At 44.9% G+C, this 21,684-nt stretch overlaps 1 protein-coding gene across 1 annotated transcript in view; it reads right to left on the bottom strand.

Annotated features, from left to right (window-relative positions):
* MEGF6 (multiple EGF like domains 6) overlaps positions 1 to 21,684 on the bottom strand; it is a 252,506-nt gene that overhangs the window by 77,413 nt on the left and 153,409 nt on the right. The window contains exon 5 of the mRNA XM_069948606.1: positions 9,832 to 9,954. Within this exon, the coding sequence (XP_069804707.1) occupies positions 9,832 to 9,954 (123 nt within the window). The remainder of the gene's footprint in view (positions 1 to 9,831; positions 9,955 to 21,684) is intronic.

Below are 21,684 nucleotides of genomic sequence, written 5' to 3'. Positions count from 1 at the left end.
ATATATGGATTAGGGCTTATACATGGAGTAGGGCTTATACATGGAGTAGGGAGTATATATGGAGTAGGGTGTATATATGGAGTAGGGCTTATATATGGAGTAGGGTGTATATATGGAGTAGGGCTTATATATGAAGTAGGGCTTATATATGAAGTAGGGCTTATATATGGAGTAGGGCTTATATATGAAGTAGGGCTTATATATGGAGTAGGGAGTATATATGGAGTAGGGCTTATATATGAAGTAGGGCTTATATATGGAGTAGGGCGTATATATGGAGTAGGGCTCATATATGGAGTAGGGCTTATATATGGAGTAGGGTGTATTTATGGAGTAGGGCTCATATATGGAGTAGGGCTCATATATGGAGTAGGGTTTATATATGGAGTATGGCTTATATATGGAGTATGGCTTATACATGGAGTAGGGTATATATATGGAGTAGGGCGTATATATGGAGTAGGGCGTGTATATGGAGTAGGGCGTGTATATGGAGTAGGGCTCATATATGGAGTAGGGCTTATACATGGAGTAGGGTGTATATATGGAGTAGGGTGTATATATGGAGTAGGGCGTATATATGGAGTAGGGCGTATATATGGAGTAGGGCTCATATATGGAGTAGGGCTTATATATGGAGTAGGGCTCATTTATGGAGTAGGGCTCATATATGGAGTAGGGCTCATATATGGAGTAGGGCTTATATATGGAGTAGGGCTCATATATGGAGTAGGGCTTATACATGGAGTAGGGTATATATATGGAGTAGGGTGTATATATGGAGTAGGGCGTATATATGGAGTAGGGTGTATTTATGGAGTAGGGCTCATATATGGAGTAGGGCTCATATATGGAGTAGGGCTCATATATGGAGTAGGGCTTATATATGGAGTATGGCTTATACATGGAGTAGGGTATATATATGGAGTAGGGAGTATATATGGAGTAGGGAGTATATATGGAGTAGGGCGAATATATGGAGTAGGGCGTATATATGGAGTAGGGCATATATATGGAGTATGGCTTATATATGGAGTAGGGCGTATATATGGAGTAGGGCTCATATATGGAGTAGGGCTTATACATGGAGTAGGGTGTATATATGGAGTAGGGTGTATATATGGAGTAGGGCGTATATATGGAGTAGGGCGTATATATGGAGTAGGGCTCATATATGGAGTAGGGCGTATATATGGAGTAGGGCGTATATATGGAGTAGGGCGTATATATGGAGTAGGGCTTATACATAGGGTAGGGCTTATATATGGGGTAGGGCTTATATATGGAGTAGGGCTCATTTATGGAGTAGGGCTCATATATGGAGTAGGGCGTATATATGGAGTAGGACTTATATATGGAGTAGGGCTTATATATGGAGTAGGGCGTATATATGGAGTAGGGCTTATATATGGAGTAGGGCTTATATATGGGGTAGGGCTTATATATGGAGTAGGGCGTATATATGGAGTAGGGCTCATATATGGAGTAGGACTTATATATGGAGTAGGGCGTATATATGGAGTAGGACTTATATATGGAGTAGGGCTTATATATGGAGTAGGGCGTATATATGGAGTAGGGCTTATATATGGAGTAGGACTTATATATGGAGTAGGGTGTATATATGGAGTAGGGCTTATATATGGAGTAGGGCGTATATATGGAGTAGGGTGTATATATGGAGTAGGGCTTATATATGGAATAGGGTGTATATATGGAGTAGGGCTTATATACTTGAAAACAATGCTAGGTCTTATTTTCGGAGAGTTATAGGGATGAGACCAGGCCCGTTACTACAGCACCTACAGGGGGCGCCATTCATTTACACAAAGCTACTTTGTGACGGCCATCACTTCCACTTTCCATTACCGGCAGCAGTACAGCGCCGAGGGGACCCAGCGTCCGGCATGGGAGCGGGGAGTTACGGCTATTACTCGTTCTGTGTGTGGGGGCTATCTGCTGTATCCGCAGGTAATCCCCATACTGTATACGTCCCTCCCCCCTCTGCAGTAAGCCCCCCATACTATTACTCGTTCTGTGTGTGGGGGCTATCTGCTGTATCCGCAGGTAATCCCCATACTGTATACGTCCCTCCCCCCTCTGCCGTAAGCCCTCCATACTATAACTCGTTCTGTGTGTGGGGGCTATCTGCTGTATGAGAAATCTACTTTAAGATTTCTGTAGTCGAGAACCCAAATCATCGAGTTTACATGCCAGGGCGGTCACGCGGCTTAAGAGTCAAGACCTGAAGCAAGAAGAGACTGTAACGGAACATCCCCAGTGTGAACACAGCCAGTACCTAGTGCGGACCCCGAGCGGCGGACCCTTCATCTGAGGAGACGGAGACTTAGAGGATTAGAAGCCATGCGGAGAACCTGTTTATGTTTCCTTCCCTCGTGCTGGAAAATTTATAAAATCTGATGTCAAATCTATTTTTGGGCTCAAAGTCGTAATTGTTCCCAATCCACGAAATGTCTCCGAAATCTGCAGAAAACCACACGGAGGCCCCGGCGCTGCCAAGCACAATGCTGAGGTCTGCAGACGCCGATCCAGCACGAATTCCATGGCCGCTCTGCGCTTAACGATAATCATTCCACGAGTCATAAGAGGCACTAACACAAACCAGAGAGCAGGATAGACGGGGAGATGTAGCAGAGCTGAAGGGGTCATTTAAAGGGAAACTGTCACCAGATCCTACAAACTCGTTCTGGTTGGTTTAGTCTTCACTGATCATCAAGCAGAGGCCCAAGTGTACGGCTCAGCAGCAGGTGACCTATGGAAAGTCGTACATAACATAACCTGCAGTACCACTTACTACCACTAAGTCAGTAACATAAGTTTTTCCTTAGACTACAATGTAACAGCGCCACCAGCTGTGATAGAACATTGTAAACCGTCTTTCAGTTGCAGTAGCCCTGAATGGTCATAGTGCTGCTTCCTTCTTACTGACGCCACTCTAAGATTTGAAGCCAAAGGCAGAAACAAACTGTAAACAGAGATCAGGTCATAAAGGAAAACCTGAGATTTCTTCTCTTTTCAAATCCATTCCTGGCTTTGGCTTCAAATCTTTGGCAGATAATCTGTCAGAGAATCTTCCTGTGTAAATGGACCCTTAGGGTACTATTACACCAATTACGCGTATTACGCAATTTTCCGACGATTAACGATAAACGATCTTAAAAGACCGCTAAGGCAAAAGAACCGAAATCGTTCGCCCAAGTACACAAAACGATGATCGTTATTTATGATCGTTCTTGCGGTCGTTTAGTCGTCGCTATTGCGTACATTTCAGCTTTGAATTCTTATTCCACCGATAGATGTGCGAACGATGTGCGAACGATGAGCGAACGATCAAACGATAAAAATAGGTCCGGATCCTATTAAACGATCAACGATTTCTCGTTGGTCGTTTAATCGTTGCCTGCTATTACATGAAATGATTATCGTTCAAATCCGAACGATTTAACGATTTTTCGAACAATAATCATTCCGTGTAATACCACCCTTAGAATCACCAGAGGAAAATAATAACCACCAGCACCATCACAGGGGGAATAATGTATTACATGTTGCTTGAAATTGTTAAAGGGGTACTCGGGCAAAAATCAACTGGTTTCAGAAGATTATATAGATATGTAATTTACTTCTATTAAAAAAAAAAAATCTCCAGTCTTCCAATACTTATCAGCTGCTGTATGTCCTGCAGGAAGTGGTGTATTCTCTCCAGTCTAACACAGTGCTCTCTGCTGCCACCTCTGTCCATGTCAGGAACTGTCCAGAGCAGCAGCAAATCCCCTTAGAAATCCTCTCCTGCTCTGGACAGTTCCTGACTTGGACAGAGGTGGCAGCAGAGAGAACTGTGTCAGATTGGAGAGAATACACCACTTCCTGCAGGACATGCAGCAGCTGATAAGTACTGAAAGACTAGAGATTTGTTAAAAGAAGTAAATTACAAATCTATATAACTTTCTGACACCAGTTGATTTGAAAGAAAAAGATTTTCACCGGAGTGCCCCTTTAAGTATGGATATGTTGGGTCCTCCAAAGCCATAGATTGGGGATGGAGAACCTACAGGCCTCCAGCTGTTGAAAAACTTCAATTTCCATCATGTTTGCACAGCTGAAGCGATATCTGCATGAGCATGATGGGGGTTGTAGTGTTGCCACGGCTGGAGGATCGTAGGTCCCCCCACCTCTGGTATATATAGATGCCAGTATGATCTCGGGATCAGGATACATGGGATCTGTAAAGGTCGACGGCTGCGATTTTTGATGACTAAGGAGTTGGGTGATATTTATGAAGCATCTCCATCTCCCTTCACGTCTCGTGCTTCTCCTCGTAAACGTGCGACAAATGGCTCCGCCGTCTCCGTCCCAGCAGGAAGGAATCCGGAGTCATGCTAAGAATGTGGATTCCTCGCAGGACGGCGGCGGCTTACTTCAGCTGCAGAAATGACAGGAATGGAGCAATGACAGCAGAGCCGGCTGCCTGGACATGTCCCCGGAGACACAATGGAAGAGCAGGCTCCCCGCAGGGACGGCCGCCACTCACTATGTACATAGGGCTTTGTCTTCATGGTCTGCCTCTAATGGGGAGACGCGCAGCCACAAACCCTCGCGTGCAACCTTTCCCCCTGGTATTGTCTCGGTGACGGGATCAGTCAGGCGGATATCACGGAGGCCGCGTGATTGGTGATAGTAATTGGTAGATTAAAAAAATATATTTATACAAGCAAAGTGTACAATGACAGAGATTTACACGGAGATGGCGTCTGCATCACTACACCAGCCCCCCTCCCCCCGGTACTGTGTAAGGAGGTGAGCCTCCAAGAGTTAAAGGGGTACTCTAGCAAAAAAAAGATATATATATTTTAAAACTACTGGTGTCAGAAAGTTATACGAGTTTGTAATTTACTTCTATGTAAAAATCTCCAGTGTTCCAACACTTATCAGCTGCTGTATGTCCTGCAGGAAGTGGTGTATTCTTTCCAGTCTGACATAGTGCTCTCTGCTGCCACCTCTGTCCATGTCAGGCGAAACAAGTCTAGTTGTAATTGTCACGGTAATACCTTGTTTACGTGTTAGAACAGCGTTTCCCAACCGGGGTGCCGCGGCACACTGGTGTGTCGGGAGAACCCGCCAGGGGTGCAGCGGGATCCCGGTGGGAAATGTGCGCTGTCTCTTTAAGCATCCTGAGAAGCTGCGGCCGCGCAGCTTCTCGGGATGCACGGATCACTTTCATGTTCTGCTTGCACTATGAGCGGGAGGAACGTTAAAGTAAGCAGAATATAGGAGCAGGAAGTGTCAGCGTCCTGCTCCTATATTCACTCCCATAGGCCGCAGCACTTCATGCCAGCAGCCTATGGGAGGCCGGGACGTGACCTCTCCGGCAGGCGTGATGATGTGACGTCATCACGCCTGCCGGACGTCCCGACCCCGCGGCTCACAAGATGGAGCCCGAAGAGGAGAAGGAGAGCTGCTTCCTGCAGCCACAGCGCCGATTAGGTGAGTAGGATGTTTGTTTTTTTTAAGGGGCAGAGCAGGGGGCATGATTACTATATGGGGGGTACCTCTGGGGGCATTATTAGTATATGGGGGGGCACCTCTGGGGCATTATTAGTATATGGGGGCACCTCTGGGGGCATTATTAGTGTATGGGGGCACCTCTGGGGGCATTATTAGTATATGGGGGCACCTCTGGGGGCATTATTAGCTCATGGGGCACCTCTGGGGGCATTATTAGTATATGGGGGGCACCTCTGGGGCATTATTAGTATATGGGGGGCACCTCTGGGGGCATTATTAGTATATGGGGGCACCTCTGGGGGCATTATTAGTATATGGGGGCACCTCTGGGGCATTATTAGTATATGGGGGGCACCTCTGGGGGCATTATTAGTATATGGGGGCACCTCTGGGGGCATTATTAGTGTATGGGGGCACCTCTGGGGGCATTATTAGTATATTGGGGCACCTCTGGGGGCATTATTAGTTCATGGGGGCACCTCTAGGGGCATTATTAGTTCATCACAGCAGGGGATCCTACCAGGGCCGCCGATAGGGCAGTACAAGTGGTACTGCCGTATGGGGCCCGGACCCTAAGAGACACGGGGGGGGGGGCCCGAAGAGGAGGAGGAAGAGCTGCTGCCTGCACGGCGCGGATTAGGTGAGTAGGATGTTTGTTTTTTTTAGGGGCACCTCTGGGGGCGTTATTAGTGTATGGGGGCACCTCTGGGGGCATTATTAGTATATGGGGGCACCTCTGGGGGCATTATTAGTATATGGGGGCACCTCTGGGGGCATTATTAGTGTATGGGGGCACCTCTGGGGGCATTATTAGTATATGGGGGCACCTCTGGGGGCATTATTAGTATATGGGGGCACCTCTGGGGGCATTATTAGTATATGGGGGCACCTCTGGGGGCATTATTAGTATATGGGGTACCTCTGGGGGCATTATTAGTATATGGGGGCACCTCTGGGGGCATTATTAGTGTATGGGGGCACCTCTGGGGACATAATTAGTGTATGGGGGCACCTCTGGGGGCATTATTAGTATATGGGGGCACCTCTGGGGGCATTATTAGTATATGGGGGCACCTCTGGGGGCATTATTAGTATATGGGGTACCTCTGGGGGCATTATTAGTATATGGGGGCACCTCTGGGGGCATTATTAGCTCATGGGGCACCTCTGGGGGCATTATTAGTGTATGGGGGCACCTCTGGGGACATAATTAGTGTATGGGGGCACCTCTGGGGGCATTATTAGTGTATGGGGGCACCTCTGGGGGCATTATTAGTATATGGGGGCACCTCTGGGGGCATTATTAGTGTATGGGGGCACCTCTGGGGGCATTATTAGTGTATGGGGGCACCTCTGGGGGCATTATTAGTGTATGGGGCCACCTCTGGGGACATAATTAGTATATGGGGGCACCTCTGGGGACATAATTAGTGTATGGGGGCACCTCTGGGGACATAATTAGTATATGGGGGCACCTCTGGGGGCATTATTAGTATATGGGGGCACCTCTGGGGGCATTATTAGTATATGGGGGCACCTCTGGGGGCATTATTAGTATATGGGGGGCACCTCTGGGGGCATTATTAGCTTATGGGGGCACCTCTGGGGGCATTATTAGTATATGGGGGCACCTCTGGGGGCATTATTAGTTCATGGGGGCACCTCTGGGGGCATTATTAGTTCATGGGGGCCACCTCTAGGGGCATTATTAGCTCATGGGGGCACAGCTGGGAATCCTACATACAGGGGGCATCCCACACAGCGCAGTTACTATGGGAGCCTACAGGGGGGAGAAAGGAAAGGAAGTTGCTAGAAATGTGCGGAGCCTAAATTGTTTGTCTCGCAGGTTCTAAGGGGATGAAACATATCTGGAAGGAATCATCATGGAGGTCTGGGCCGGATGGAGAGGAAAAGGGAAAGTAACGCCTCAGATCAAAGAAGACATCACCTGTGAGTCACTGTATGACACTTTTCTTATTTTGTAGAACATCATTTAGTAGGGGCGCCCCGAGGTGACAGCTACTACATTATCTGTACTCAGAGATATCACTGTGTTATCTGTTGTGTTACATAGGACTGCAGGTGACTACTACATTATCTGTACTCAGAGATATCACTGTGTTATCTGTGGTGTTACATAGGACTGCAGGTGACAGCTACTACATTATCTGTACTCAGAAATATCACTGTGTTATCTGTGGTGTTACATAGGACTGCAGGTGACTACTACATTATCTGTACTCAGAGATATCACTGTGTTATATGTGGTGTTACATAGGACTGCAGGTGACATCTACATTATCTGTACTCAGAGGGATATCACTGTGTTATCTGTGCTGTTACATAGGACTGCAGGTGACATCTACTACATGATTTATACTCAGAGATATCACTGTGTTATCTGTGCTGTTACATAGGACTGGAGGTGAAATCTACTACATTATCTGTACTCAGAGATACCACTGTGTTATGTGGTGTTACATAGGACTGCAGGTGATATCAGGTGATTTCTCCAGGTTGCAGAAGTTCAAACTTCATCGTGCCCTGGTGTGCTGGTGTCTGTATGTGTGTATACATGTGTGCTGGTGTCTGTATACATGTGTGCTGGTGTCTGTATACATGTGTGCTGGTGTCTGTATGTCTGTATACATGTGTGCTGGTGTCTGTATACATGTGTGCTGGTGTCTGTATACATGTGTGCTGGTGTCTGTATACATGTGTGCTGGTGTCTGTATACATGTGTGCTGGTGTCTGTATACATGTGTGTTGGTGTCTGTGTGTGAGATCAATTCTAGAGAACTGGCTCATATATCCCATTTTCCCCAGTGGCTTAAAATGTAACCTCTGTTATACAGTTATAGAATTGTAGAACCTAAATGTGAACAAGGTGCAATTCAAATAGACACTTACTTGTATAGCTGCCTCTTGTGCTCTGTATGCAGTGCATTATACTCACCCTTGCAACGTACAATTTATAGCGTGTCTACAAGCCCAGCGGGGCTCATTATGATGGAGACTAAAACTTATACAAGAGTGGGGTAGGGGTTCCCCTGTATTCAGAATGCTGTTGAGTGCTCGGCAATGCCCCGTTTGGGGTTATTGAATTTCGAGGGTCTATGCAGAGCAGGATAAAGACACCTCTGCTGCACAAACAGGATCTCCTAGAAAGCGTTCTCACCGCCATGTATTCACTATCACTGTCTTGGGTGAGCTAAACTAGTCTGCCTGGGGGGTGTGTGATTTGTATATGCTCACTAACATGGAACAGCCTCATTATATTAGCCTTATCAACATATTCTATGTTAGTGAGCATACCGGGGGGGGGGGGGGGGGGGGGGGGGGGATATTGGTGAAAATAAACAAATCAAACAGCCCCCCCAGACCCTCGAAATTCAATAACCCCAAACGGGGCATTGCCTAGTACTCACCAGCATTCTGAATACAGGGGAACCCTTACCCCACTCTTGTATAAGTTTTAGTCTCCATCATAATGAGCCCCGCTGGGCTTGTAGACACGCTATAAATTGTACGTTGCAGGGGTGAATATAATGCACTGCATACAGATCACAAGAGGCAGCTATACAAGTAAGTGTCTATTTGAATTGCACCTTGTTCACATTTAATTTCTATAATTTTATAACTGTATAACAGAGGTTACATTTTAAGCCACTGGGGAAAATGGGGTATATGAGCCAGTTCTCTAGAATTGATCTGAACCAAATTATACCTCCCAGCAAGGCGTGGGTCGAACACACAATTTTTTATTTTTTTTTATTAATGTGGGGGGCCCAGACACTTTGGTTGTATGGGGCCCCGAAATTCCTGATGGCGGCCCTGGATCCTACATACAGGGGGCATCCCACATCCCTACTCGCTTTCCTACACATAAAACCCAAACAGCGGAGTTACTATGGGAGCCTACAGGAGGGAGAAAGGAAAGGAAGTTGCTAGAAATGTGCGGAGCCTAAATTGTTTTTCTCGCAGGTTCTAAAGAGAGATGAAAAGTAGCTGGAAGAAATCACCATGGCGGATGGAGAGGAAAAGGGAAAGTGACTCCTCAGATCAAAGAAGACGTCACCTGTATGACGGTTTTCTTATTTTGTAGAACATTATTTAGTAGGGGTGCCCCGAGGAAATTTTTTTTTCCAAGGTATGCTCCGAGGTGGAAAAGGTTGGGAAGCACTGTGTTAGAAGATGGAAGGTATACAGTCTATTTATGTAATGGGTAAGAGCTGCAATACCACACAAAGCCAGTGGATAAAGGTGGCGCTGTTACATCTCAGGTATCCATTCCAGGCTTCTTACCTTGACAGCTCTTTCCATCTTCTTTCAGGCGTTGCCCGTCAGGACACTTGCAGTAGAAGCTCCCGATGGTGTTACAGCACTGAACTTCACATCCACCATTACTATTCTCACATTCGTTGACATCTGGAACAGAAAAACAACAGAATTTTACTCCATTCTATCACTTGATTTGTCCTTTTTTACTTATATTACAGTGCATTATTCGGGCCATTTCAAGGGGGAGTTCACAAACAATTTTTTTTTAAATCATCTGTTGCCAGAAAGTGTAACAGATTTGTATCTTACTTCTGTTAAAAAAAAATCTCCAGTCTTCCCAGTACTTATCAGCTGCTGTATGTCCTGCAGAAAGTGGTGTATTCTTTCCAGTCTGACACAGTGCTCTCTGCTGCCACCTCTGTCCTTGTCAGGAACTGTCCAGAGCAGGAGAGGTTTTCTATGGGGATTTTCTGCTGCTCTGGACAGTTCCTGACATGGACAGAGGTGGCAGCAGAGAGCACTGTGTCAGACTGGAGGGAATACATTTTCTGCAGGACATACAGCAGCTGATAAGTACTATATAACTTTCTGAGACCAGTTGTTTTGAAATAATTTTTTTGTGTGAGAACAACCCCTTTAAGAGCTATGGACAATGACCACAAATCTGCATTATTCTACATAGACACTACTGCACTGCCTGGGTGAAAGTCATCACTATAGCTCGTGCATTGTATTCATGAACCAGGAAGCTCAGGATGGACACAGCTTTGGAGCCCTTAAGACAGGCGAAGTGGTCTGGATACCAAATGCAGTCTAAGTGTTACCATTCTCGTCCACAGCTGCAAGCTTAAAGGGATTTTGGAAGAGCCCTTTAAACTCTAAAAGCCATTGTCTTGAGAACAGAACATATTTGACACAGGATCACTCTCATCTTCCCAGTCTGAGATAACTGGGACGGAGGATGCGGACAATGGAAACAGATGAGTTTTCATGTGACCCAGCTGCTAAGAGGTGAAACTCTGAAAGATCTCTGAGCACAACATCTGGCCATCAGAAATCCTTTAATCATCTGCCTCTTGGTTCAGAGTAACGGAAGTCAGGTGACTCCAGATATAGAAGATGACATCATATGTTTGGACGCAGCCAGAGCCACCGATCAATCCGCCTCTGCACACACATTGTAGGCGATGTAACATGTCACAGGTGCTCAGCTCTGCTACATAACAGCCCAGGACTCCTCACTGCCTTTTCGCCAATCTACCCCAAAATTATTTTAGAATCTTTTCAAAGACAACTATATAAACCAAATTATAAGACCAAAACCACTACAATACTGCCCCCTATATACAAGAATATAACTACTATAATACTGCCCCTATATGTATATATAACTACTATAATACTGCTCCTATATACAGGAATATAAATACTATAATACTGCTCCTATACACAGGAATATAACTACTATAATACTGCTCCTATATACAGGGATATAACTACTATAATACTGCTCCTATATACAAGAATATAACTACTATAATACTGCCCCCTATATACAAGAATATAACTACTATAATACTGCCCCCTATATACAAGAATATAACTACTATAATACTGCCCCTATATGTATATATAACTACTATAATACTGCTCCTATATACAGGAATATAAATACTATAATACTGCTCCTATACACAGGAATATAACTACTATAATACTGCTCCCTATATACAGGAATATAACTACTATAATACTGCCCCCTATATACAGGAGTATAACTACTATAATACTGCTCCTATATACAGGAATATAACTACTATAATACTGCTTCTATATACAGAAATATAACTACTATAATACTGCTCCCTATATACAGGAATATAACTACTATAATACTGCTCCTATATACAGGAATATAACTACTATAATACTGCTCCTATATACAAGAATATAACTACTATAATACTGCTTCTATATACAAGAATATAACTACTATAATACTGCTCCTATATACAGGGATATAACTACTATAATACTGCTCCTATATACAAGAATATAACTACTATAATACTGCCTCCTATATACAGGAATATAACTACTATAATACTGCTCCTATATACAGGAATATAAATACTATAATACTGCTCCTATATACAAGAATATATCTACTATAATACTGCTCCAATATACAGGGATATAACTACTATAATACTGCTCCTATATACAGGAATATAACTACTATAATACTGCTCCTATATACAAGAATATAACTACTATAATACTGCTCCTATATACAGGAATATAACTACTATAATACTGCTCCTATATACAGGAATATAACTACTATAATACTGCTCCTATATAACTACTATAATACTGCCCCCTTGCCATGTAGTTTGTATACCCTTGGTGTTGCGGTAGGTTTAGTATACAGTCATTAGTCGGAGTGTTCCTCTATGTTGCGGCCATTACCGGTGAGCGGTTCAGTAAATGGATACGACTTTCGGCCGCACTCTCTCGTCTCTCTCATTATTTCTTGCAGCAGAATTACCCGGTGCAGCCGCTCGCCCGTCCTTTGTGTTGCAGGTAATTATCGCTGGGCCGACGACTGTTCATTCATGAGAAAGTAAGTGCGCCCCCCAAGTGACCCCCACACATTGTAATTCCTCGGAGAATGTCTTTATTAGAGCCCGGCCGCTAATATCTCCTAATGAGTCCGCTGCAGTGATGGATGGACAGAGCGCATTAGCACAATGACTATGTATAATGGGGGGGGGGGCAGCAGAGAGGGGGAGGGGTGTAGTGTGTCTTTTTTGTTTTGCTTCTAACTTGTTTGTACAGTGCCAAGTCGGACCACGATCGAGATCAGTAATGTATGTACACAGTGACCTCACCAGCAGAATAGTGAGTGCAGCTCTGGGGTATAATAAAGGATGTTGCTATTGGTTACACCCTTCGTAAAAGCCTGTACTTATTTTAAGTGGTGATGAAGGTAGTGATAACGTTTCGCCACTAGATGTCGCTGTTATAGATGTATGTATTTAGATGCTGCACAGCTGAAGTATGTAAAGGGTTACTGTTTATTCGTGTGTCACATGGATCTGTGAACCTATAGGAATCTTTTCTTCTTCTATCCTATCATCTCGCTCTTTACTTCTCCTGTTGCACTCTTCACCCACTCACAGCGCACTTTAGATACGCTACGGAAGTAAGTCACGTGGGAGACAGGAACAGTAGGTCTGTCTTAGTCAGAACCCCGTATGGGTAGGAAGTAAGACAAGACACAGCTAACAGTTTTTTTTTCTCAGTGTATTCTACACAACACTATGCAGTCTTAAAGCGTAACTGTCATGTTTTTTTTATTGCAGAAATCAGTAGTATAAGCGATTTTAAGAAACTCTGTAATAGGTTTCATCAGCCAAAAAAGCCTCTTTCTGTACTCAAGAAGCAATCTCCCAGCCTCCCCCCCCTGACTTCTTATCTGTGCATTATCAGGCAAACACGTCTTCATTACAGAGAAGCCAGTGAAGACGGGCTCTGCTCTCTCCATTGTAAGCCTATGAAGGGGGGAGGGGCCGAGGGAGATGAGGGAGCAGGAAGAGGTGACATGAAGGTCAGCTGTTTGTAGACTCTCTGGGCAGCTAAAATGCTAAATTCAGGTGTCAGAAAGAGAGGAGATTGCAGGGTGTTGTGCTGTGCAGGACTGCTCCGTGCTCAGTCACTCCTAACAGCCCCTCCCCTCTCCATAGCCACATAATGGAGACAGAAATCCTGCTGCTTCTGCAGTGAGGGGGGAGGCTGGGAGATTGCTTTTTCAGTACAGAAGGAAACTCTTTTGGATTATAAAACCTATTACAGAGTTTCTTAAAATCACTTGTACTGTTGATATTTAATGTTTTCAGAAAAATGACCCTGAAATGACAGTTACGCTTTAAGCCTTCACAGGAGAGGAGAAGTCAGAGACAACCTCCACCCACGCCGAGGACTAGGAGAGTCACCGAGCAGGACAGTATCCATAGACAGCAGTAAGGTAGGAGCTGATCCGGAGAGAGAAAAGTTGCTAAGAGCCTAGGAACTCTATTTCACAGCGCGAGTGTCAGCAGGAAATCCTCAGCATTCCGCTCATCCCAGGTAACAAGGTCTGGGCCTTGTGTCATCCTCATAGGATGCGTCACCCGACACTAGTGGGCATTAGGTGATGAAGACGAAAAGGTCAATACACGGGCACAAGTATTATCTTCTTCTTCTACCTCATCCTCCAACATCTCGGCAGAGCACAGTATTACTTGGGTTGGGACTCTCACGAGATCCTCCTCTCTGCTACTCTGATTCTTTGTATCTCTCAACAAGCAACCCAGTCAGCACGACTGTACTCCTCACTGTATCTCTGTCACAGATCTGGTCACTGTATTATCAAGTGTCTTATCAAGGGAAGTGTATCATACCCTGTCAAGGGAAAGCTGTATAACTTGCTGCACACAAGTAAAGAGACTCTGTGATCCTTCACCTCACACCGGCACAGTGTACACTACAGCTTTGGGACATTTCCCCTTTCTGTGGGTGGCAGTTCCAATAGTCCGGGAGGCTCACTACACCATTCCGGCCCACAGTGATATCATCCCAAGGGACTCCATAGCAACCCGGCCGGACACTGTCCACAGGGGAACAAGGTACAACCGGCCATTTAAAATAAAAGCAGGCGTGCCATCACACCTGTGTGCCCAACCGGCACTGGCGTCACGACACAACATTCCAAGGCTGTATCTCGGCCAACCACCATAGAGCTGGCTTCACACTTCACCACCTAGCAAGTGACCGGCCGACCGACCATTCAACATAACACCCTGGGGGCACACCACAGATGTAACTCAGGATCAGTACAGGACCAGTAATGTTTGTACACAGTGACCTCACCAGCAGAACAGTGAGTGCAGCTCTGGAGTATAATACAGGATGTAACTCAGGATCAGTAATGTAATGTATGTACACAGTGACCCCACCAGCAGAACAGTGAGTGCAGCTCTGGGGTATAATACAGGATGTAACTCAGGATCAGTAATGTATGTACACAGTGACCCCACCAGCAGAATAGTGAGTGCAGCTCTGGAGTATAATACAGGATGTAACTCAGGATCAGTACAGGATCAGTAATGTATGACTAGTGATGTCCTTGTGTATTTATTACACTTGGCTCCTGGCTCCGGGATGTTTTCCGCAGTATAAGATGGGGTCTGGCGTTCGTTCTGGGCCGGAGGTTTCTTGGATTCGGTCTGATCTCTGACTGTTCATTCACTTTCCAGGACTCGTCAGAAAGCTGGAAATATCCTGACCTCACGTGTAGACGTCCGCCGATCCAAGTCACAAGTTCAGGAACTCGGATTGTTACACGAGCTGCAGAGACGCCGCGAAGAACAAGGAGAACACAGATAAGACGCAGGAAGGTAGAGACCCCAAACTGAGCCTGATGAGCTCCCACCTCTTATATCCTGGGCTGGGGACTCCAAAGCTCTAAAGCGCCACCTAGTGGAACAGTAAAAAGCAGAAACACTGAGCAAAAAGAAACCAAAAAATATATCAAAATATAAAAAAAATGTAAATTAACAGCAATGTCAAAATCTTCAGAAGAAGCATCTCGGGGCTCAGGATAATCTGGGGCTATTTGGAGCAACAGATGCAGCACAGAGGATTTCAGGAAGAGTAGCACTATGTACTAGACCACTGGTGTCAAACGCTGTCCAGAGGATTTCAGGAAAGGAGTGTAGTGATTATCTGGGAGTTATTATCCTGGCCAATCATTTGGTGATGGTAGATAGAAGAAGACTGCATGTTACAGTGCTGGGGGGGAAGGGAAGTAGGGCACCACAGCAGCACAGAGTATTTTCAGGATATGTGATCTTATGGAAGGCACTGACTTCACCGGTTATATAGGACAGGACTTCCCTCGAAGATGAAGGTCAGTGGACATGGTGGCAGAAGTGATAACCCTATGGGGGTACATACCATAGAAACAGACCATGTGACTGCTGTGGGGCCCCTGGTGAGAAGGGCCCGGCAAGGACTTCTCTTCTCAGCTGATAAAAGAATAGGGAGATTTAAAACGAAATACCACTCTGTCCCCCATAACACCGTGTTTCCCCCAAAATACGTCTTATAATTATTTTTGCTCCCAAAGATGCACCAGGTCTTACTTTGAGGTGATGTCTCATTTTTCCATTAAGAAGAATTCACATGTCACATGCACAGCAGGGACAATGTATGGTATGCCAGCTTCCGGCAACCAGGGGGAGCTAACTGCAGCACACTCGTACAGCACAGCAGGGACAACGTATGGTATGGCAGCTTCCAGCAACCAGGGGGAGCTAACCGCAGCACACTCGTACAGCACATCAGGGACAACGTATGGTATGGCAGCTTCCAGCAACCAGGGGGAGCTAACCGCAGCACACTCGTACAGCATAGCAGGGACAACGTATGGTATGGCAGCTTCCAGCAACCAGGGGAAGCTAACCGAAGCACACTCGTACAGCACAGCAGGGACAGCGTACTGTATGGTGGCTTCCGGCCACCAGGGGAAGCTCACTACAGCACACTTGTAAAGCATAGCAGGGACAGTGTATGGTATGGCGGCTTCCGGCCACCAGAGGGAGCTCACTACAGTACACTAGTACAGTACACCAGGGACAGTGTACGGTATGGTGGCTTCTGGCCACTAGAGGAAGCTCACCACAGTACACTTACAGCACAGCAGGGACAGGGTACGGTATGGCGGCAGGTGATGGGATAACAGCAGATTGTGTGCAGCAGGCGACGGGGCCCTTTTGTGCCTTTGCTGCACATTTACAAGTGACGGCCACAGAAGGGAACTTCATGTCCTGCATGCAGCTGCCCTGCAACAGACGGTGAAGGTAAAGGACAATGGTGGCAGGCTAAAAAGAATTCCGGCTACATGCCCTGGTGTTGTGTTCGGCGGGCATGCTTCCAAACAAAATCTTTGCTAGGTCTTACTTTCGGGGGACATGTTCTATTTAGCAGTTCGGCAACAACTCTACTAGGTCTTATTTTCAGGAACAGGGTAGGTGGTCCATGTAGATCTTTGCTGCGGCCCCTCTCTTCTATGTACGCCATCCTATAGGTGAGTATGTGATGGAGCAACGCCATCATACAAGATAAGGAATGGAGACAAATCTACAGGATGGTGCAATCTCCCCTCCATATCCCAGGTTGCAGACACCCGCTCCCTGTCTATCCTGCCATCTACCACCAGGTAAATACAGTAATTCCCGGCCCAGCCACCTGTCTGGTCACATAATCACGGCAATGAACGGCCGCGCCGAGGTGTAATTGCGCCACTAGTAATTACAGTCCAGGTAACAATACAGCAATTCCGCAGCTTCAGCGCCATCCTGCAATTTAGCAATTTAAGATTTGAAGCGGCTGAGGCTCCAGAGCAGACCGTGATTGTCCGTCACTTTATATAGGATTTATCTGATAGAAATAAAATGTGCAGAAATTAAATGATGACAGGGAACGAGGCGACACATCCTGAGTGACACTTGTATTAGTCCGCAGGATTAAAGGAATTGTTCACTAAAGAAAAAAATTCTTTCAAATCAACTGGTGCCATAAAGTACCAGAGACTTGTAATTTACTTCTGTTTAAAAATCTCCAGTCTTCCATTACTTATCAGCTGTTGTCTGTCCTGCAGGAAGTGGTGTATTCTCTCCAGTCTGACACAGCGCTCTCTGCTGCCACCTCTGTCCATGTCAGGAACTGTCCAGAGCAGGAGAGATTTTCTATGGGCATTTGCTGCTGATGCTGCTCTGGACAGTTCCTGACATGGACAGAGGTGGCAGCAGAGAGCACTGTGTCAGACTAGAAAGAATACACCACTTCCTGCAGGACAGACAACAGCTGATAAGTAATGGAAGACTGGAGATTTTTTTTAATAGAAGTAAATTACAAATCTCTGGCACTTTCTGGAACCATTTGATCTGAAAGAAAAAAAAAAATTGGTGAACAATCCGCAAAGAAGCCACATTCTGGATATTAGGGGGATATTCAGCACCTCAAGGCAGTGAAAAGAATGCGACTAGTGACAGGTGAGGCGTCCTGTGCCTCAGTTATGGCAACGCTTCCCAGGACACTGAGCACATACACAAGGCTCCGTACAGAGGAGATGGATTCTGACTGCTGCCACCATTGTCCTGCAGCTCCACTACTCTACCACTAGAGGTCACTAGCAAGTCAGCAACTCAATCAGCAGTTTGGACAGGACCCAATGCATATGTGAAGTTGGCATGAGACACAATACAGCCCTTATGTCAGTCTGCAGTCTGTGTAGGAGACATATGCCAGGAGTCATGTGAGATTTACATTCCTGCAATCAAAATGTACAACTTTAATGTTAGCCAAAATAACATTTCATCGCTGACGCTGGGAGGTTCTGGATTGTGTATTTCCATAGATAGGTTTCCTGAGGATTTCATCCAAGTCTGCAGAGTGTGTGATTGTAGAGAGTCCTACGCACTCACTATTCTGCTGGTGGGGTCACTGTGTACATACATTACTGATCCTGAGTTACATCCTGTATTATACTCCAGAGCTGCACTCACTATTCTGCTGGTGGGGTCACTGTGTACATACATTACTGATCCTGAGTTACATCCTGTATTATACCCCAGAGCTGCACTCACTATTCTGCTGGTGGGGTCACTGTGTACATACATTACATTACTGATCCTGAGTTACATCCTGTATTATACTCCAGAGCTGCACTCACTATTCTGCTGGTGGGGTCACTGTGTACATACATTACATTACTGATCATGAGTTATTATACTCCAGAGCTGCACTCTTCATGACATCCTACATTAGAGCTTATTACAGGAGCTATGACACACTCTATACATTGCTAATGTGGTAAATGACTATTCTAGCTGCAAATGTCTGGTTTTTGGTGCAATATCTACATAGGTGAATAGAGGCCCATTTTCAGCAACTATCACCCCAGTCTTCTAATGGTACAATGTGTTTGCTCATTGGCTCAGAAGGATAATTGATGATTAGAAAACCCTTGTGCAATCATGTTCACACATCTGAAAACAGTCTAGCTCGTTACAGAAGCTACAAAACTGACCTTCTTTGAGCAGATTGTGTTTCTGGAGCATCACATTTGTGGGGTCAATTAAACGCTCAAAATGGCCAGAAAAAGAGAACTTTCATCTGAAACTCGACAGTCTATTTTTGTTCTTAGAAATGAAGGCTATTCCATGCGAGAAATTGCTAAGAAATTGAAGATTTCCTACAACGGTGTGTACTACTCCCTCCAGAGGACAGCACAAACAGGCTCTAACCAGAGTAGAAAAAGATGTGGGAGGCCGCGTTGCACAACTAAGCAAGGAGATAAGCACATTAGAGTCTCTAGTTTGGGAAACAGACGCATCACAGGTCCCCAACTGGCATCTTCATTACATAGTACCCGCATAACACCAGTGTCACCATCTACAGTGAAGAGGCGGCTGCCGGATTTTGGGCTTAAGGGCAGAGTGGCAAAGAAAAAGCCATATCTGAGACTGGCCAATAAAAGAAAAAGATTAAGATGGGCAAAAGAACACAGACATTGGACAGAGGAAGACTGGAAAAAAGGGTTGTGGACAGATGAATCCAACTTTGAGGTGTTTGGATGACAAAGAAGAACGTTTGTGAGACGCAGAAGAAATGAGAAGATGCTGGAAGAATGCCTGACGCCATCTGTTATACATGGTGGAGGTCATGTGATGGTCTGGGGTTGGTGCTGGTAAGGTGGGAGATTTGTACAGGGTAAAAGGGATTGTGAATAAGGAAGGCTATCACCCTGCACCGCCATGCCATACCCAGTGGGCAGCGCTTGGTTGGAGCCAATTTCATCCTACAACAGGACAATGACCCTAAACACCTCCAAATTGTGCAAGAACTATTTCCAGCAGAAGCAGCAGCTGGTATTCTATCCTAGGTAATGGAGTGGCCAGCGCAGTCACCAGATCACCACCCCATTGTGGGAGCAGCTGGACCGTATGGTACGCCAGAAGTGCCCATCCAACCAATCCAACTTGTGGGAGCTGCTTCTAGAAGCGTGGGGGGCAATTTCTCCAGCTTACCCCAACAGATTAATAGCTAGAATGCCAAAGGTGTGCAATGCTGGAATTGGTGCAAAAGGAGGATTCTGGGACGGAAGCAAAGTGTGATGGAAGAACAATGTTATTTCCCATACAAATCAGTATTTCTAACCTTGTCAATGTCTTGTCTCTATTTTCTATTCATTTCACAACGTATGGTGGTGAAGAAGTGTGACTTTTCATGGAAAACACAAAATTGTTTGGGGGACCGCAAACTTTTGAACGGTAATATATATATATATATATATATATATATATATATATATATATATATATATATATACACACACACACATACACTTGCACAGTATGACCTTCCCCCCATTTCCTGTAGCCTGTATATCTTATACGCGGCGCTCAAAATTCACGGTTACTAAATCCAGAATCTCTTCTTTGTTTCTGAATCTGTATTCTCATCTGGTTTCTATAAAGGTGATTCCAGCTCCATTCCGGCTCGGAGCACAGAGGACGATTAATCTCCTATATAATGTATAGCTCATTGCCGCAGAGACATGGGATCTGCCATACGCTGTGCATGCGCGGGGAGGGGATTATCATTCAGAGAGGAGAGGGGAGTCCTGGCTTTATATACTGGTTTATATAGTATACAGTGTATATTGTATATAGTATACAGTGTACAGTATATAGTATACAATGTTCTTGCTTACTGCCTCTCTGGTGCACAGACATGAGCAGGACTGGATCTGCCCCATAGGTTATTATCTGGTGTAAGGGATGGGAACTCCGACAGCTGGCAAGAAGCAATGTGAGGAACGGGAAAACGCCTGATCTTCCGCTGATCGCACGGTTTGTAGTCGGCAAAAAATCTTGCTACTGCGGCACATCTCTCTGGGTACACAGAGCAATAAATTTAAATGGCTGCACAAACGATACAGTGATTGTTCATGTGGTCCAGCTGATCAATTCATTGCACATTCTAAAGGCGCTGAAACAGGGCGATACAGCATCCAATTTCTACAGCTGTCAGTAATTAGATAGATAGGAGATAGATAGGAGATAGATAGATGATAGATAGATAGATAGATAGATAGATATAGATATATAGATAGATAGATAGATAGATAGATAGATAGATAGGAGATAGGTAGATAGATAGATAGATAGATAGATAGATAGATAGATAGATAGATAGATAGATAGGAGATAGATAGATAGATAGATAGATAGGAGATAGGTAGATAGATAGGAGATAGATAGATAGATAGATAGATAGATAGATAGATAGGAGATAGATAGATAGATAGATAGATAGGAGATAGATAGATAGATAGATAGATAGATAGATAGATAGGAGATAGATAGATAATAGATAGATAGGAGATAGATAGATAGGAGATAGATAGATAGATAGGAGATAGATAGATAGATAGATAGATAGATAATAGATAGATAGATAGATAGATAGATAGGAGATAGATAGATAGATAGATAGATAGATAGATAGATAGGAGATAGATAGATAGATAGATAGATAGATAGATAGATAATAGATAGATAGATAGGAGATAGATAGATAGATAGATAGATAGATAATAGATAGATAGATAGGAGATAGATAGATAGGATAATAGATATATAGATAGATAGATAGGAGATAGATAGATAGATAGATAATTATATAATACATTTTCTCTCTTCTCCCCGGGGCACAAGCTGCGGTGTTGTCCTCGGGGTTCCTGCGGCTCCCGTGACGCCATGTTTC

This window comes from Dendropsophus ebraccatus, chromosome 12, assembly GCF_027789765.1.
Source record: "Dendropsophus ebraccatus isolate aDenEbr1 chromosome 12, aDenEbr1.pat, whole genome shotgun sequence".
In the NCBI taxonomy this organism is placed as follows: Eukaryota; Metazoa; Chordata; class Amphibia; order Anura; family Hylidae; genus Dendropsophus; species Dendropsophus ebraccatus.
This window is presented reverse-complemented; position numbering and strand designations above follow the sequence as displayed.